This window comes from Podarcis bocagei, assembly GCF_964188305.1.
Source record: "Podarcis bocagei genome assembly, chromosome: 10".
Taxonomy (NCBI): Eukaryota; Metazoa; Chordata; class Lepidosauria; order Squamata; family Lacertidae; genus Podarcis; species Podarcis bocagei.
This window is the reverse complement of record NC_138135.1, coordinates 1,504,823-1,522,760: the sequence shown is the minus strand read 5'-3', so window position 1 is coordinate 1,522,760 and position 17,938 is coordinate 1,504,823. Positions and strand designations below refer to the sequence as shown.

General features: G+C 50.6%; 1 protein-coding gene across 1 annotated transcript in view; it reads left to right on the top strand.

Moving 5' to 3' along the window:
- Positions 1 to 16,701: 16,701 nt before the first annotated feature.
- PRRT4 (proline rich transmembrane protein 4) overlaps positions 16,702 to 17,938 on the top strand; it is a gene marked incomplete at its 5' end in the record, with an annotated part of 31,117 nt that continues 29,880 nt past the window's right edge. The window contains 2 exon segments of the mRNA XM_081209901.1: positions 16,702 to 16,758; positions 16,760 to 16,932. Of these exon segments, the coding sequence (XP_081066027.1) occupies positions 16,702 to 16,758; positions 16,760 to 16,932 (230 nt within the window).

Genomic DNA, 17,938 nt, shown 5'->3' with positions numbered 1-17,938 from the left:
AGGGATGGGGGGGGGGAGTCAGGAGATTCAGTATAAATTCGATATTTGGATTTAGAATTGTTTTTGATTTTGGAAAATCAAATAAAAAATTACCGTATTTTTCGCTCTATAACACGCACCCGACCATAACACGCACGTAGTTTTTAGAGGAGGAAAATCCGTAGGCATGCCACCCGTAGGCATTTCCTCCATAACACGCACAGACTTTCTAGGAGGAAAAAAGTGAGTGTTATGGTGCAAAAAATACGGTATTTCACACACACAAAATGCAAACTCGCTGGAGACGGGCCGCTGAGGTTTCTTGTACTTGGCTAGGAATGGGATCCGACTGCGGACAGGCAGCTGCTCTGCATCTCCAGGGAGAGAGGGGGCTGCGTTCTCCCTCATCCCTATAATTAAAATTAATCGCTTGGCCCCTCGAGAACTGCTCTGGCTTCAGAGTCGGAGGGCGAAGAGGAGGCCCAGAGGGATTTCTGTTTCCAGGGAGCTCAGGGCAAGGCAGGCTCATCCCTGGGGACGCAGCAGGGGCCCAGCGCATTCTGACGGAGGTTTGCCTCTCTCCATAGCTGTCAACTTACAGATTTGAAAATAAGGGCCCAGCAGCCTCGAAAATAAGGGATCAGCAGCCAAAATAAGGGATTTTCAGAGCACAGGTAGGTTCAACTTCTGAGCCCCTCGGAGCCAAAGGCAGAAAGCCCAGCCAGCAGCCAAATGAAGCCTCAAGTGGTGGTTCCCACAGCGCAGCAACCCGGCAAAGGGGATGCAGCAAGGAAAACCACCGTCACCTCTGCGCTGGGAAGCGCTGAGCAAAGGCGAGTCCCCAGGCAACGCGGCCGATTTGACCGGCACAAGGCATGCAAGCTCCACCCCCCAGTCGTTCTCTGGCTCCTTATTGGGTGAGCAACGCAGCCAAGCAACCCAGTTGGAGGGAGGGAGAGGAGCTGCTTCCTTTGAAACCCGGGAAATTTAAGGGACATCATCAAGAAGGGACAGCAGCGGGACACGGCGCTGGGATAAGGGACTTTCGCGCCAAATAAGGGACGGTTGACAGCTATGCCTCTCTCTCTCAGGGACGTGAAATTCTGGGATGGAGGCTGGAGCCTCACTGGGCAGAGTTTCAGAAAAAGTTGCTGCATCTCTTTTCAATCAACCTGGCGTGGTTTTATTGCATCTGCCACATCTATCAGCAGAAACATGGTCCTTGGCCTCTGAGGACACGCTGAGATTTGTGGAACGATACCTTTGTATGACTTAAAAGTTGAATGTAGCTAAAGAGCCACTGGGTACCGGTACTTCTGGTGGGAGGGTTGTAAAAAATACATCAGTGTTTAGGAAAGCTTTTAATATCTGATGAATTATTGTTCAGTGGTACCTCGGGTTACATACGCTTCAGGTTACAGACTCCACTAACCCAGAAATAGTACCTCGGGGTAAGAACTTTGCTTCAGGATGAGAACAGAAATTGCACGGCAGCAGTGGGAGACCCCATTAGCTAAAGTGGTGCTTCAGGTTAAGAACCGTTTCAGGTTAAGAATGGACCTCCAAAATGAATTAAGTTCTTAAGCCGAGATACCACTGTATTTTAATGTTTTGTTGTGAATTATTGTATTTTAATGTTTTGTTGGAAGCCGCCCAGAGAGGCTGGGGAAACCCAGCCAGATGGGTGGGGTATAAATAATAAATTATTATTATTATTATTATTATTATTATTATTATTATTATTATTATTATTATTATTAACACTGTTTATGGCTGAGATATATTGCAAATAAAGAAAAACACCATTTGTTTTATATTGCTTTATGCAGACTGCTTGGTGTGTTTTTCATTGATTGATTATGTGAAATAAATACAGGCTAGACTTTGATGAGCTGAAGGGAGACATTTGGGGGTTAAGGGACAGCAAATGGCAAGGAATGAGCCTTCTATCGCAGCCTCTGGCGGGAGGGGAGCGTGGCCGCTGTGGCTGGGAGCTCCAGATAGCCTGTCTTCCCATGTCAAGCACACGGCAGCTGTCAATCCTTGAGGTTGCAAAGGAATTGATGAGCTGGGTGCAAAAGATCCCTCCTTTCCAAGGAACAGGTGGGAAAAGTCTCTCCCCCCCCCCCCCGGCCAAGACTGGTCCCTGCTGATCAAAAGGGCAAAGCAGGAATCCTCCTGGTCAGCCGGTTTAACCTCCTTGCCAGCCTCCTGGGACTGATCCTGCAGCTGCTCAGGGGTGCTTAGTCAGTGAAATGGAGAGCTGGGGGCCACCTCTGTGTTGGATGAAAGCAAGACAGCTGTGCACAGACCCCCCCCCAGCCATCCCCTTGCGTCCCTGAGGAATTTCCCCTTCTGTTATGTACTGAGTTGAATAGGATCCAAAAGGCAGCAGTCTGATTGGTCCTAGAACAATAGGGTCCAGAATGCAGCAGTCTGATTGGTCCACAGAAGCCACCCAATCCAGCTCCAGGTGGGAGTGAATCCGCAACCTGATTGGCCTACAGGTGAATCCCGGAATTAGCCAATCACATGGGGCCCATTGTGTAAATAATGTATATAAAGCAGACATCTCAGGGGAACTTCCATTCCTCCTCACCACTATGAGCTGAATAAAGAGCATGAAATCCACTCTCGACTCCGAGTATATTTCACCTTCTTTTTTTGGCAAATCTTTTTTTACTGGTTTTCATTTTTCCTTCTTTTTTTACCCATTAATTGTGCCAGTGTACTGCTTGGGTCTGGATGAAGCCCTGAGCCCTTCCCAATTCTTGGGGTCCTGTATGCTGTGAAGGTCTGGATCTAAAGGATGAGGTGGCTGAACTGGTTGGGCAAGTCTCTTCTTCAGACAAGGACCTCAGCTGGCCACAGAAATGTCCCCATCACCAGACCCAAAGAATGAGCCAGGTTGCAGGAGCGACAGCTAAGAGTCGGGGGGGGCAGGCTAATGCCCTTTCCTCCACCCTCTTTGCCCAGAGACACAGAGACCTCTCATCTCACCATTTGTTGTTGTTGTTTAGTCCTTTAGTCATGTCTGACTCTTCGTGACCCCCTGGACCACAGCACACCAGGCCCTCCTGTCTTCCCCTGCCTCCCGCAGTTTGGTCAAACTCATGCTGGTAGCTTCAAGAACACTGTCCAGCCATCTCATCCTCCGTCCTCCCCTTCTCCTTGTGCCCTCCATCTTTCCCAACATCAGGGTCTTTTCCAGGGAGTCTTCTCTTCTCATGAGGTGGCCAAAGTCTTGGAGCCTCAGCTTCAGGATCTGTCCTTCCAGTGAGCACTCAGGGCTGATTTCCTTCAGAATGGAGAGGTTTGATCTTCTTGCAGTCCATGGGACTCTCAAGAGTCTCCTCCAGCACCAGAATTCAAAAGCATCAATTCTTTGGCGATCAGCCTTCTTGATGGTCCAGCTCTCACTTCCATACATCACTACTGGGAAAACCAGAGCTTTGACTATATGGACCTTTGTTGGCAAGGTGATGTCTCTGCTTTTTAAGATGCTGTCTAGGTTTGTCATTGCTTTTCTCCCAAGAAGCAGGCATCTTTTAATTTCGTGGCTGCTGTCACCATCTGCAGCTATCATGGAGCCCAAGAAAGTAAAATCTCTCACTGCCTCCATTTCTTCCCCTTCTATTTGCCAGGAGGTGATGGGACCAGTGGCCATGATCTTCATCTTTTTGATGCTGAGCTTCAGACCATATTTTGCGCTCTCCTCTTTCACCCTCATTAAAAGGTTCTTTAATTCCTCCTCACTTTCTGCCATCAAGGTTGTGTCATTTGCATATCTGAACTTGTTGATATTTCTTCTGGCAATCTTAATTCCGGCTAAGCATTCATCCAGCCCAGCCTTTCGTATGATGAATTCTGCATATAAGTTAAATTTGTATACCTTCATCCATAGATCTTAGGGCAATGGTTCATAAGATAAAAACACAAAATACATAATAAAGACAAGACCAAAACCGAACAATAACCCCCCTCCCTGCTGTACTTTTTATGTGTTTTTTAAATTGTTTATGACTACTTTGTTATGTTTGTAATTATGTCAGTCTTTTCATGTTGTGGGCTGCCTGGAGCATGGTTTTAGCAGCAAACGAGTAAAATGATGAACCATCCAACCTCTGATTTAAAACGTCCCATGAAGGAGTCCACCACCTTCTGAGGGAGTCCCGTCTGCCCCCCCAAATTAAATCTAAAACTAACAAGAACAATAATTAATATCCAACTCTGTTTCTAAATGCCCAGACCTTCTGAGTCCCTCTTGTCATTAGCCTCTGCTTCCAGAAGAGGGCAGCAACACCTCATGGACCAGTTGCTAAGCAACACTCTCTCTCTCTCTCTCAGAATAAAAAAATTCCTTCCAGTAGCACCTTAAAGACCAACTAAGTTAGTTCTTGGTATGAGCTTTCGTGTGCATGCACACTTTTTTTTATTTTGACTATGGCAGACCAACACGGCTACCTATCTATCTCTCTCTCAGGTGAGTGCACAGGTGTGTCTGAACACAGAGCATCCAAGGGCCTTTCCACCCACTGAAGCGTCCAAAGTAAATCTGTGACCTGGTGAAACAATTATGTTTTTCTCATACAGCCTGAAGTTCTTTTAGGCTTTTGGGTTATGGGGGGGGGGGTTTCCAGGCCATAATATTAGGGGGACCCAGGTTTGGATCCTTCACTCGTTAAGCTCCCTGTGCCAGTTGCGACCTCTCAGCCCAGCCTACCTCGCAGAGGGCAAAACAGAGACAGGCAATTGCTTTAAGCTTCCTAGAGGAAATGGAATGTGATTAATAACAATAACAATAATAATTTATTATTTATACCCTGCCCATCTGGCTGGGTTTCCCCAGCCACCCTGGGTGGCTTTCAATAGAACATTAAAAACAGAATAAAACTTCAAACATTAAAAACTTCCCTAAATGTTTATTAGATGGATTTCCCTTAAATTGATTTCTGAACCTCAAAGTTTATTGTTATTCATGTTTTTATACTGTATTTTATGCTGCTTTTACAATTAAGTGTTTTAAATTTGTTGTTAGCCGCCCTGAGCCCAGTTTTTGAAGCAGGAAGGGCAGGGTATAAATAAAAATTTATTTATTTATCATTATTATTAAACAGAAGACTTCAGATGTCTTCTAAATGTCATATAGTTGTTTATTTCCTTGACACCTGGTGAGAGGGCATTCCACAGGGCGGGTGCCACCACTGAGAAGACCCTCTGCCTGGTTCCCGGTAGCTTTGCTTCTCGCAAGGAGGGAACCGCCAGAAGGCCCTCGGCGCTGGATCTCAGTGTCCAGGCTGGACGATGGGGGTGGAGACGCTCCTTCAGGTATACTGGGCCGAGGCTGTTTAGGGCTTTCAAGGTCAGCACCAACACTTTGAATTCTGCTCGGAAACAATTAATTCATGTTCGCACATTACCTGGAGTTGCGGCAGAGTAGAAATCTTGGGGAGGGGTGCATACAAAGGGGCTGGGGGTGGCCTGGAACTGGCAATGGGCCACCCATTGTGTTTCTGACAGAAGTAGGGGAGAGAGAAGAGGTGGAAGAGAAAGAGAGAAGTCTCCCTGTCCTCTTTTCCCCCTTCTTCATTCCCCCCCCCCCAAGTGTGGCTACTACCCACAATGTCTCTGCCCTGCGATGCTCCTGAATGGCAGTCGCTTGAAACCACACTAGGGAAGAGTTGCTTGGGTGCTCGGATCCTGACAATCCTCTGATGGAATAGGGACATCCTGCTCTACATCAGTATCCCTGCTGGTTAGTTGCATTTATTGATTTGGGGTTTGCTTTTTCCCTCGGGCTTCCCTAAATGCAATAACATCAACTTCACTGGACTGTGAAATAGAGTTGAGAGTGGATTTCATGCTCTTTATTCAGCTCATAGTGGTGAGGAGGAATGGAAGTTCCCCCAGAATGTCTGCTTTATATACATTATTTACACAATGGGCCCCACGTGATTGGCTAATTCCGGGATTCACCTGTAGGCCAATCAGGTTGCGGATTCACTTCCACCTGGAGCTGGATTGGGTGGCTCCTGTGGACCAATCAGACTGCTGCATTCTGAATCCTATTGTTCTCGGACCAATCAGACTGCTGCCTTTTGGATCCTATTCAACTCAGTACATAACAGGCTGGCCATGTTTTGTGGATGCCTGATGATCGTCTACCAAAGCAACTCCTCTATTCGGAACTTAAGAATGGAAAGCGTAATGCTGGTGGTCAACAAAAGAGGTTTAAAGACTATCTCAAGGCAAATCTTTAAAAAGGTAGTATAAGCACCGACAACTGGGAAACACAGGCCTGTGAGCGCTCCAGTTGGAGAACAGCCTTGACCAAAGGTGTCATGGGCTTTGAAGATGCTTGAACTCAGGACGCAAGGGAGAAACGCGCTAAGAGGAAGGCACGCTTGGCAGACTCTCACCGTGATCAACTCCTGCCCAGAAACCAATGTCCCCACTGTGGAAGGACGTGTGGATCCAGAATTGGCCTCCACAGTCACTTTCGGACTCACTGTTAAAACCGTGTTTGTGGAAGACAATCTTACTTGACTTTGAGTGATCGCCAAAGAAGAAGAAGTTCAAAAATACCTCTGCAGTTCTGTGTGTTTCCTCTAATAACTTTGGCACTTGGCCTGGAGAAAATGCTCAAGCCGTGATACTGATAGAGAAGAGAACGTCCCTATTTTCATCTGAGGAATGTTGGAGGGCATGTGTTTGTGGGTCCCCGCCACTGGGACGCCTGCCTGGCCACTGTGGGAACAGGAGACTGGACTGGATCCTGCAGGCTCTCTTTTAGGTTCCAGCTACGTCTCTGCTAGGAATGAAAGGAAGGCAGGGCGGGGGGGGGGGAGAGGAAAGGAGAGGAAGGGTGAGCAGGCCTTCACCCTCTGCTCTGGGGGGCCAAATTTAATTAAGTCAGCAGGCGTTGGCAACTCGTCCCAGAATCTGCCATCATCTCCTCTGCTGGCTCCTTCCCTCCATGCTGGGGCGGCTGAAGGAATCAGGGACTCATCAAGCCATCTCAATTAGCAGGCAGAAGTTTATTGCAGCCCAGAAAGTGATGGATGGTGACAGCAGCAGCCCTGCTGAGCTCTTGTGGGGTTTTTTGTGTGTTTTTTTTGCTGTGCCACAAGAGCCAGCCAGCCAGGCAGCTGCTAGAGCCATCATCGTGCCCTGATTCTGAGGTCTCTCACCTACTTTTTAAGTCTCTCAATTCAATTTTATCCATATGAACCCAAACAAGCAAAAAAACAACCTTAGAAGACAAACGCATGAAGACCCGACCCAGGCTGGCATGAGATGTTCTATTCACAAAAAGAGAGGATAAGATTCCAGTTGTTTCCTTATCTGGTCTTCAAACAACAGCAAATACCAGCAGTAGAAGAATGGGGAGAGAAGCTAATGGAATATGCAGAAATAACCAAATTAACAAGGAAAATAAAACAACAGGGCAAGGAAACATTTCAAAAAGAATGGGAAACATTTATGTCGTATATAGGAAAGATAAGACGAAATAGTGAAACCAGTAGAATTGGAAATCAACCTCATAATGGGGAAGATTAAGAAAAGTGATGGATAATGAAAATAATAAGAAGCAAAATGTATAAGGAGATTAAATGAATACAGACAACAAGAATTGTATAAACAGGAGGATTTATTTGTTTATGGATATACTATAGACAAATATGGAAAATGAATAACAATATACAAAATGGATGAAAATAATGTGATAAAATTATATGTGATATAAAAAAACCAGAAGGAGGAAGGAGGAAAGTCAGCGCTTAGGAGCAAGTATAAATGTAAAATGCAACACATTATGTGTATGTGGAGTATGTAACCGGAAAACTAATAAAGATTATTTTTGGGGGGGGAGAAGAAGCAGCATGGATGAGAAGCTGGTTATCTGGAGATTTGTGGTGCAGAGGAGAAGAAAGCCCCCCCCCCCGGAGCAAGTTGCCACCTGAGGCCAACCAGAAAACGGCATGCACAAAAAAATTCACATCAGTATTTCTGTTTGGGTGTGCTTTCTGGTGACAATCTCATCCTTTTATATTGCATCTTGCAAACAGTTTTTCCTGGCCTTGTTTACCATCTTTGCCTCCCACTTGCGATAAAGAGTTTTGCGCTGCCTGTGGACTGTTAACAAAAAAATAATAATAATGTTTTGTGTGTGGGAGTCTTGAGGGAAGGAGTAAACAGTTATTTGTCCTATTTCTTCTTCTTCTGGGTGTGCTGCATTCATCAGCCTTTCAAACAACTAACTGCCCCAGCCCCAAAATGACATCTCTGCTGCCGAAGATGCTTTTGTGATTCTGTCACTAGATACTATTCTTGAAAGTTGAAATATACTTGGAGTCCTGTAGTGATTTCATGCTCTTTATTGAAGCTTGTAAAACAGTGATAGAATTGCCCCCCAAACCTCAGGCTTTTATATACCGTATTTTTTGCTCTATAAGACTCACTTTTTCCCTCCTAAAAAGCAAGGGGAAATGTGTGTGCGTCTTATGGAGCGAATGCAGGCTGCGCAGCTATCCCAGAAGCCAGAACAGCAAGAGGGATTGCTGCTTTCACTGCGCAGCGATCCCTCTTGCTGTTCTGGCTTCTGAGATTCAGAATATTTTTTTCCTTGTTTTCCTCCTCCAAAAACTAGGTGTGTCTTGTGGTCTGGTGCGTCTTATAGAGCGAAAAATACGGTACATTATTTACACAGTGAGTCCCGTCTGATTGGCTGATTCTGCTTCCCTCCTGGAGCCTGATTGGTCTTTTCCTGCAGGCCAATCAGTTGTTGCATAATAGGATCCTACTTGCCTATTGTCCAAGCTTTGTACATAACAAAAGTGAATCAAAATAAACCCCCAAAATGGCACGTACACCCCCCTGCCTGTCAACACCTGAGGAGAGTGCGTCAACGATGCTAATGGGCAGGGCGGCCTGACTCTGTGGCCAGGGCTGCCTCCTACCAGTTTTATCTGGTTCTCCACCTTTTAAAAAAATAATAATAATAGTAATATTTTTATTAAATTTTCCATTTTAACAATCCAATCAAATCAAATATTCCAAATTATACATCTACATATCAAAAATTCCAAATATTCTGCCGAATTATAATTTTGTTGTTGTTGTTGTTGTGGCTTCCCATGCTTCTGATCATCTCATGTCTCTGCTGCTTTTGATAGTCATTTCTAATAGTTCCTTTAAATCTTCCTGTTGTTTTCCTTCTTCCGTTGTCTCTAAGTTGTTTCCACAGGCGGGTTGAAGTAAAATGCTACGTTTCTGTGTGGATTCATCTGGTTCTCCACCTTTGGCTGTTCCTGGACAGGAACAACCTGACCAAGGGGGTCCGGCCATGAGTTGGTTGGATCCCCTTGAAAGCTCCCTCCTGTGGCAGGGAGTAGTTCAACTGATCAGAGAAGATGCATCAGGAGGGCACTCTGGGGTGGCAGAGGGGACCTCCGCCTTGTCCATGGGCTCTTGTGGCAGCCCTCTGCCAGCTGCTCCCCCCTCTGCACAGCCAAAGGCGGTTCCTGCCCCGGCCTCATTTGCCAGCCCCACTAATTCCCCTTGGCAGCCCTGCCAGGCTGCACGCTCCCCGCTCTCTCCCCAGCCGCTCTCTTGGGCTGAGCTCACGGGGTGCTTCTCCGGCTCATCTGCAGCTTGGCTAAGCAGCCCTTTCATGCCCATTGTCCGGCTGCCTCCAGCCTGTCTGCGGAGCAGGAAGTGATTTCAGGGCCTGGGATTTGCAGGCTGCCCACCCCCCAGGCTGCCCGGGGGGTGCCTTTGTTTCCTGCACAGAATGCAGGCCAGCGGTTCGCTTGGCAGCCCTCACCCTCCCAGGAGGGAGCCACGAATGAATGCCCATCAATGGACTCTGCTTCAGTAGCCACAGGACACAGGGAGGCCTCCCCCCCCCAACTTGAGAATGTCAGAGGGTGCAAGGGGACGTGCGGAATTCCCTGCTGCAGGATCTGGCAGTAGCCGTAAAGGTGGTTGTGTTTAATTCATCCCCTCTCTTCTCTTTTTTCTCAATGTGTTATCATGCATTATTGGGGGGGGGGGTGTCCCAGGTGGTCTCCCTCCTGGCAAACGCCAGACTCTGCCCTCTTTAGTTTCGACATCCAGGGTTTCCAGACCCCAGAATGATCAAGGGGAAGGAGCGACGCTGCAATGAAGAAAGGTTGCAGAATTTGGGACGTTTTAGTTTCGAGAAAAGGCAAGCAAGAGGTGGCGTGATAGACATTTAAAAAGTTATTAATGGCAAGGGGGAAAGTGGGTGGAGGAAAGGTTTTCCTCCCTCTCTCACAGCACGAGAAGTCAGGAACATCCAGTGACGTAGAAGGTCTTAGTTTGAACCAGGCGCAGGGCCTCTACTGAATGCTAGGACTCAGCCACTGGATATAGGAAGGCAGTGCCTCTGAGCACGAGCAGAGTGCACAGGCAGTGGCCGAGTCCCTGGAAGACAACTCCTCCCACCTGGACTCTCTGGAGACTTTCCCAGTCCTGCCAAAAGAGCTCTTCATGCAGCCCCGCTTGTCGTGGGGATTAAAAGAGAACGATCTACGCCACCTTGAGCTCTCCGGAGAAAAAGGCAGGATATAAAGGCAATTAAATAAAAATAAAATAAAATGAATGTCTGAGGCACAACGCATCCAGCTCCCAAAGGATGGCTGTGCAGCTCCTCCCCATATTTCCCCCCACTCCCGGTTCAACCCCCACCTGCCTGGTACCCAGAGATCAGGCAGCCAGAGCCAAAGCAGAGAGAACCGCCTGTAGCATGAAGCCTTGGCTCAGAGTAAGCCCTGCGCAAACGCAGGACCTCTGAATTCCCCCCCCCCCCTGAGATTGCTCAGGGCTGGGTGGTGCGTTCTGGGGTACAAGCCTCTGCCCCTGCCCCAGGCCCCGCTCCGCACGCGTCGCCCTGGCAACGCTTGGCAGGGAAAAGCGCCTGGCAACAATTACATCACCTTCCTCCTCGTTCTCCTGCCTCCCTCCCGGCTCATTGGCTGCTGCTGCTGCTGCTGCTCCAGCAAGAGGCCGAGAAGGGATGCCTGCAAAGAGACCACGGAGCAGCTGCCTTTTAAGAACTCCAGAAGAGCTGGCAGGATCAGGCCAGTGGCCCATACAAGCCAGCATCCTGTTCCCAAAGTGGCTGGAGAGCAGGGGCGCCGACTTATAAAAAATATTGGGGGGGCCCATACCGGGGTCCTGCCGCTGGTTCGCTCGGGTAGCCGGGAGAACGCAGTTCGAGGTGGCGGTGTTGGGGAGAGACCCTCGCTCAGGGCGCCACTAGACTTGGCGGCCGGCGGCCTATCTGGGGGGTTTTGGAGCGTATTTCGGCGGAGCGATTGGGGAGGAGGGGGCTTGTTGCCGGATTCTTCAGCTGAGCCGGAGATCCGCTGCTGGGGGTCCCTGGGCCGAGTTGTGAGCACGGCCTGCTGAAGGGAGATCCAGCCGATTGCGCGACAGGGACGGCCGGGGCTCTCCGGCTAGGGCGCGCGGCTGGCTGGCTGGCGAGGGAGCAGGTGGGGAGGAGGCGGGGGTCCTCACTCTCTTAGGAAACGCACCCGTGCGCCCGATTGCCACGAAGTCCGAAGGGTGCGTGTGTGGAATTAAAAAGCAAAAACGAGATACGGGCAGGGCAGGCAAAGAGTTTTCTGCAAGAGGATGGAGGGCAGGTTGAAGAGAAAATCACTCAGGATGAGACAGTCAAATCAGCCATGATAAAATGGGCTCAGGATATTGGGTATAACATCATGTTTGAGGACTGGGAAAGGTTATGGACCACCGGAATGAAATTCACGGCATGTAATGCCTTGAAGGAAAATATTATGAAAATGTTTTATAGGTGGTACATGACCCCAGTCAAGCTTGCAAAAATATATCACCTGTCTGATAATAAATGTTGGAAATGTAAGGAGGCTGAAGGGACATTCTTTCACCTCTGGTGGACTTGTCCAAAAGTGAAGGCCTTCTGGGAAATGATCTATAATGAATTAAAAAAGGTATTTAAGTATACCTTTCCCAAGAAACCAGAGGCCTTCCTCTTGGGCATTGTTGGCCAGAAAGTGTTAAAGAAGGATAGAACTTTCTTTATGTATGCAACTACAGCAGCAAGAATACTTATCGCAAAATATTGGAAGACACAAGATTTGCCCACACTGGAAGAGTGGCAGACGCAATTGATGGACTACATGGAACTGGCTGAAATGACTGGCAGAATCCGAGATTTGGGAGAAGAAACAACGGAAGACTGGAAAAAATTTAAGGACTATTTACAAAAACAATATAAGTTGTATGAATGTTAAAAATTTACACGATTCGGAAACTATAGCTTCAGCAATTAGATTTGGGAAACAGGAAATTATATTTTAAGTAAGAAAAGGTCAAAATCTAAGGTAATACTATGTTTAATTTAAGATATAAGTAACTGATGAAAAGTATGTTAAATTTAGAGGTATAGTATTTGAAAAGTACAAAATAAGGTACGAAACAAGGTAATAATTTGCTGATATCTTTATTATAAAGAATGCAGGGTAAGGGAGATGCGAGGAAGTCCAGTTAGTTATATAAAAAATGTGTTGAATGGTTGGTTTTCTTTTCTTCTTTTTCTTTTTTTCTTTTTCTTGTTCTTTTACTTTTTTCTTCAGTGTATGTTTCTAACTTTGTATTTGAAAACTTAATAAAATATTTATAAAAAAAAAAGAAGAGAAAATCCTTTCGCTTTTCTGGGGCGCAGGGAAGTCTCAGAGCCGGAGGTTGGGGAAGGGACCCCCTTTGCTCTGCCCTCTTCTCCCGTCTTAGATTCGCATGGGGGTCCCCGCCCGAGCTTGCCTGGCCACCGGGCCACACAAGGGCCGCGCTCTACGCGGCGCACCTTGCTAGCCGCGCAGCTGTCCTCCGCGGCTGCGGAGCGGCCCTGCGCCGGTGCCCAGCCCCTCTGGGCGCCCGCTGCGCTGCCAATGACAAGCGGGCGACGTCGCGGGCGGGGAAGGCGTCGCTTTCTTTCCCGATCCTGCATCCTCCCAGTCTTCCAGCCCTTTTTTGGGTTGGAAGCTCGTCTCGTTCGCCCTTCTCCTTTCTTCACCCTGCGCGCAATTTTCCTCCCTCGTCTCCCTCCCCATTTCTCCTTCCTGACTGACTGGCTCTGGCTCTGACTCTGACTCGGGCTCTGGCTTTGGCTTTGGCTCGGGCTCGGGCAGCCACAGCGTCGGCGGTGTTGGCGATCGGCGGCGCGGGGGGATGGCCCTCCCGGGGGAGCCGGCGCTGCTCAATGGGGTTGCCAAGGAGACAGGCCGGCCGCCCCCCTCCCCCGGCCCGGCGCCCCCCGCCGCACCGGTGCCCGTTATTGAGCTGGTGCGCGCCGGGCGCCCTATAAAAGCCGCGGACGCGCCCACCGCCGCCCGAGATTATTGGGGGGGCTGAGCCCCCCCAAACGAATTTTTGAGGGGGCTCGGGCCCCCTCAAGCCCCATGGAGTCGGCGCCTATGCTGGAGAGGCAGCCCTGAAAAATCTCGGCACCGGGCGCAGCAGCTGCTGCTACTCATCACGGAATGTGGGATTGTGTTGAGATGGAATAAGAGCAAAAGAATATGGGAAGAGGCCAATGGATCAGGCCAAGGGGGCCTCATCCTGGCCACCGCCCTGCTCTCACAGTGGCCTGACCAGATGCCCCACTGGGAAGCCCCCAAGCAGCAACTGGTGTCCAGAAGCATCGCTGACTCACATTGTGGAGTCAGAGTCCAGCCACCCTGGCCAGGAGCCATTAATAGCCCTGCCTTCCTGCTCCATGAGTCTAACCCTCTTTTAAAGCCATTTGGACGGGTAGCCGTCATGCATCATGGGGAAGGGAGTTCCATAGGTTAACTCTGTGCTGTGAATAATTGAATCACAGAATTAATTGTAAAGTTGGAAGGGATCGTGAGCAGGGCCAGATTTAGGTCTGATGACACCCTCAGCTCCTGAACGTAATGGGGCCCTTGATAGGTCCAGCTGTCCTTTGTCCACAACAAATGGTCACTTTTTTGTGTTCAATATATGCTAGGTGGTGATTTATGGACCTAATGGGTATCTAAAGCCATTTGCAACCAGTCCATGCAGAATGTAGGTACTCTTTATATAGAAATGAGCAAACCGGTGATATTTTAGGGAGCAGGCGAGCAGGCAAGGCCCGTGACTTACATCATAGGAGCCTACACAACACAAAACACAGTTGCTGTATGTAGGCTTTATTTTACAGTGGTACCTCAGGTTAAGAACTTAATTTGTTCCTGAGGTCTGTTCTTAACCTGAAACTGTTCTTAGCCTGAAGCACCACTTTAGCTAATGGGGCCTCCCACCACCGCCGCCGCGCGATTTCTGTTCTCATTCTGAAGCAAAGTTCTTAACCTGAACTTCTCATGCTGAAGCAAAGTTCTTAACCTGAGGTACTATTTCTGGGTTAGCGGAGTCTGTAACCTGAAGCGTCTGTAACCCAAGGTATCACTGTATTTGCTTTTTATCTTATATTTTGGAAATGTACATCCAGTTTTTTCCCCTTTAAATTTTTTTGGGGGCCCCCAAGAGAGTGGGGCCCTAAGCTATAACTTGTTTAGCTTATACGCAAATCCAGCAGCGATCGTGAGGGTCGCCTAGATGGGTGAGGTATAAAATCATCATCATCATCATGCTGAACCCCCTGCAATGCAGGGATCCTTTGCCCAAAGACGTGGGGCTCCAACTCACAACCCTGAGATTAAGCGTTACAAGCTCTGCCGACTGAGCTGCAGACTGATGGAGGACCTTATCTGTCCTGAATATTTAAGCCTTCAGCATCCTTTGCCCAATGGGACTGGGGAGACCTCAGGGTGAGGTGGGGGCAGTGAAGCCCCCCCCCCAGCCACAGGAGGCAAGGCAGAAGCCCGGATGCCCACAGGGTTGGCAGGAGACTCCTCAACGCCTTCTGGGTTCTGGTGGCATTTGGCTGCTCATTCCAGGGCTGCAGCCCCGCTGGGAGATTCCCCGGTGCCAGGGGGCTCTTGCTCACGCTGGCAGCTGCCCTTCCCACCACAGCAGGTGCTGCTGCGTGCCAGCCAGTGGCGATGCCAGCTTGCCGGGGGGGCAAACGAGTTTATCCAGGGACAGATTCCTCCCAGGAGAAGGAGGCGGCAGAGCTGGATCTTGAGAGTTCAGAGCGTGGCAAGGTCCCAATCCACAGCATCTCCAGGTAGGGCAATGGAAAGACCCCCTTGCCTGAGAACCCCAGCTGCCAATCAGTGTAGGCAATATTGAGCGAAATGGACCAAAGGTCCGGCTGGGTGGAAGGTGGCTGCCTGTGGTGGGTTTTTTTTTGGGGGGGGGCATAATTCAGGGGTGGAGCATCACCCAGTTCACAGGTTCATCTCCAAAGCCACGGTGGCTGGGCAGGCCTCCCTGGTCAGAGGCAGACCAAATGCCCCCCCCCCCACAAGCACTTTGCACGTGCTCCAGTGTGGATGCTGCCTTGCCCATTCGTAGAACTGTACAGTTAGAAGGGACTCCCAAGGGTCATCTAGTCCTACCCTCTGGAGCAGCAGAATAAAAGATTGTAACAGCCCTTCAGAGCTCTCATAGCACATCTCAGTCTCCTCTTCCCCAGGCTACACAAAATTGAAATACAGTGGTACCTCTGGTTACGTACTTAATTCGTTCTGGAGGTCCGTTCTTAACCTGAAACTGTTCTTAACCTGAAGCACCACTTTAGCTAATGGGGCCTCCTGCTGCTGCCGTGCCGCTGGAGCACGATTTCTGTTCTCATCCTGAAGCAAAGTTCTTAACCCGAGGTACTATATTTCTGGGTTAGCGGAGGCTGTAACCTGAAGCGTCTGTAACCTGAAGCGTCTGTAACCTGAAGTGTCTGTAACCGGAGGTACCACTGTACTTTATTGTCACTTGTACATAGCCATCTCCTTCAACCATTCCTCATCAGGCTTGGTTTCCAGACCCTTTATCATCTTGGCTGCCTTCCTCTGCACACCTTCCAGTTTGTCGACATCCTTCTCAAATTGTGGTGCCCAGAATTGGACACAGTATTCCAGGTTTGGTCTGACCAAGGCAGAATAGAGTGGGACTATGACTTCCCTTGATCTGGACACTAGACTTCTGTGGATGCAGCCTAGAATAGGCTTAGCCTTTTTCGCTGCTGCATCACACGGTTAGCTTGTGGTCCCCCGAGACCCCCAGATCCTTTTCACATGTACTACTGGCAGTCCAGGTGTTCCCCATCCTAATCTAATTTTTCCTAGAATCATAGACTTCTCCAGGCTTGCGCCCCAGGGAAGTCACTTCAGTGCTGCTAACACAGCGGCTTGACTTCACACCCGAGACAGACAAACGGCAACAAGAATCGTAGATTCTACAATGCAGGGATCTCAACTAAAACATCCATAGCAGATGGCCACCCAACCTCTGCTTAGAAACCTCATGTAGAACCTTGGATTTCTTCCTACTGAAATCCATTTTGTGAGCTTTGGTCCAATCATATCCTCTGGAATCCTCACTCTGCCTTCTGCGCTAGCTCAGGTTGGTGGCCGCTGCTGCCATGGGCTGGTGGCCCTCTGCACATGCTCGGAGACCCTCTCTCCTTGAGTCCGAAGCCCTCTCCCCGGTCCTCGGGCCCCCAAACGGCCTCCGCCCTGGGAGGACTGGGCTGCCCGGCGAGCCTGCGGCTGCGGCGAGGGCGGGGATGAGCGTCGGCGCGCGCGCCGGTGGATGCGCACGGAATCCGGAGTGGCTCCGCCAGGGAGGGGGCGGCCCGGGCGCTCGCCTGCCTGCCTCCTCGGCGCGCTGCTGCTGCGCGCGTCCCTCCGACGGGCGGCAGAGAGGAGGAGCCGCAGCCGGCGCTGCTGCTGCTGCTGCTGCTCGTCGCCTCCGCCTCGTCGTGCGCGGCGCCAGCCGAGGAGCCCAGCCCGAGCCAGGCGGCTGCGGCAAGAGCGCGTCCAGGTGAGCGGCTCCGGCGCGGGGCGAGGAGCGGCCGGGGCGGGAGAGCCCCCCGACGGGCGGGCGCGGCGGGGCTGCGCGGCGAGCCAGAGGCGCCTTCCGTGGGGTGGGAGGGGGGCAGAGGTGGGTGCAGGCTGTGCCGGGGGCGGGCGCGGGGGGGGGAGAGGAAGGTCGGCTCTGCTGCCTAAATGCAGGCTGGAAGGCTGGAAGGCTGGAAGGGGGGGGCTGAGTTGCCCGCAGGCGCCCTCGCAGGAGGGGAGCAGGGGGCACATCCATCCCTCCTCCTGCTGAAGGGCAGGAGCCCTCCAGGATCGGGGCCCTGGGTTGGGGACGGGGCTCTCCGTCGCCCGCCCCTCTCCTCGCCTGCCCGGGACCGTCCGCGGGGCAAGGGAGCCGACGGGGCGGACTGGCCGGGGCTGATGTGCGCGCTGCTTTTACGCGCCCGCTCTCTCTCTCTCTCTCTCTCTCCGGGTCAGCTGCGCTCCGCGGAAGATGCGCGCGGTGTGGTGCTGGGGGGCTCTTTTCCCAAGAGGCCCTCTCGGCGTTCCGCTCTCTCCCCCTCCCGTGGCTTCATCTGGCAGTGCCAAACGTTCAGACGAGACGGTGCGAGGGCAGTTTGGATTCTGACTGGGTTCGAGGCGGCCAGCGTAGCCTTCGCCTCCCCTCTAATGACTCTGTTTGCGCTCTGAGAAACGGGCGCTGCTCTTCTCTTGCATGCAGCTTGGCTGGCTGACTAGAGCCCTCTGGCTCATCGAGGTTTCGCTGGCGCCCTGCCCAGTGGTCTGGCCTGCTTTGGGGCACGTGTGGACACCCTCAGTTTCTCCCTCGCTCCTCCTTTCCCGGCATGTGGGTTGCTTTTAGGCAGTGGCGTAGCGTGGGTTGTCAGCACCCGGGGCAAGGCAAGTAATTTGCGCCCCCTAACCCGTGGATTTGCGCCCCCTAACCCGTGGATTTGCGCCCCCTAACCCTAACCCCCAGATGTTGCGCCCGGTGCGGCCGGGCCCCCCCT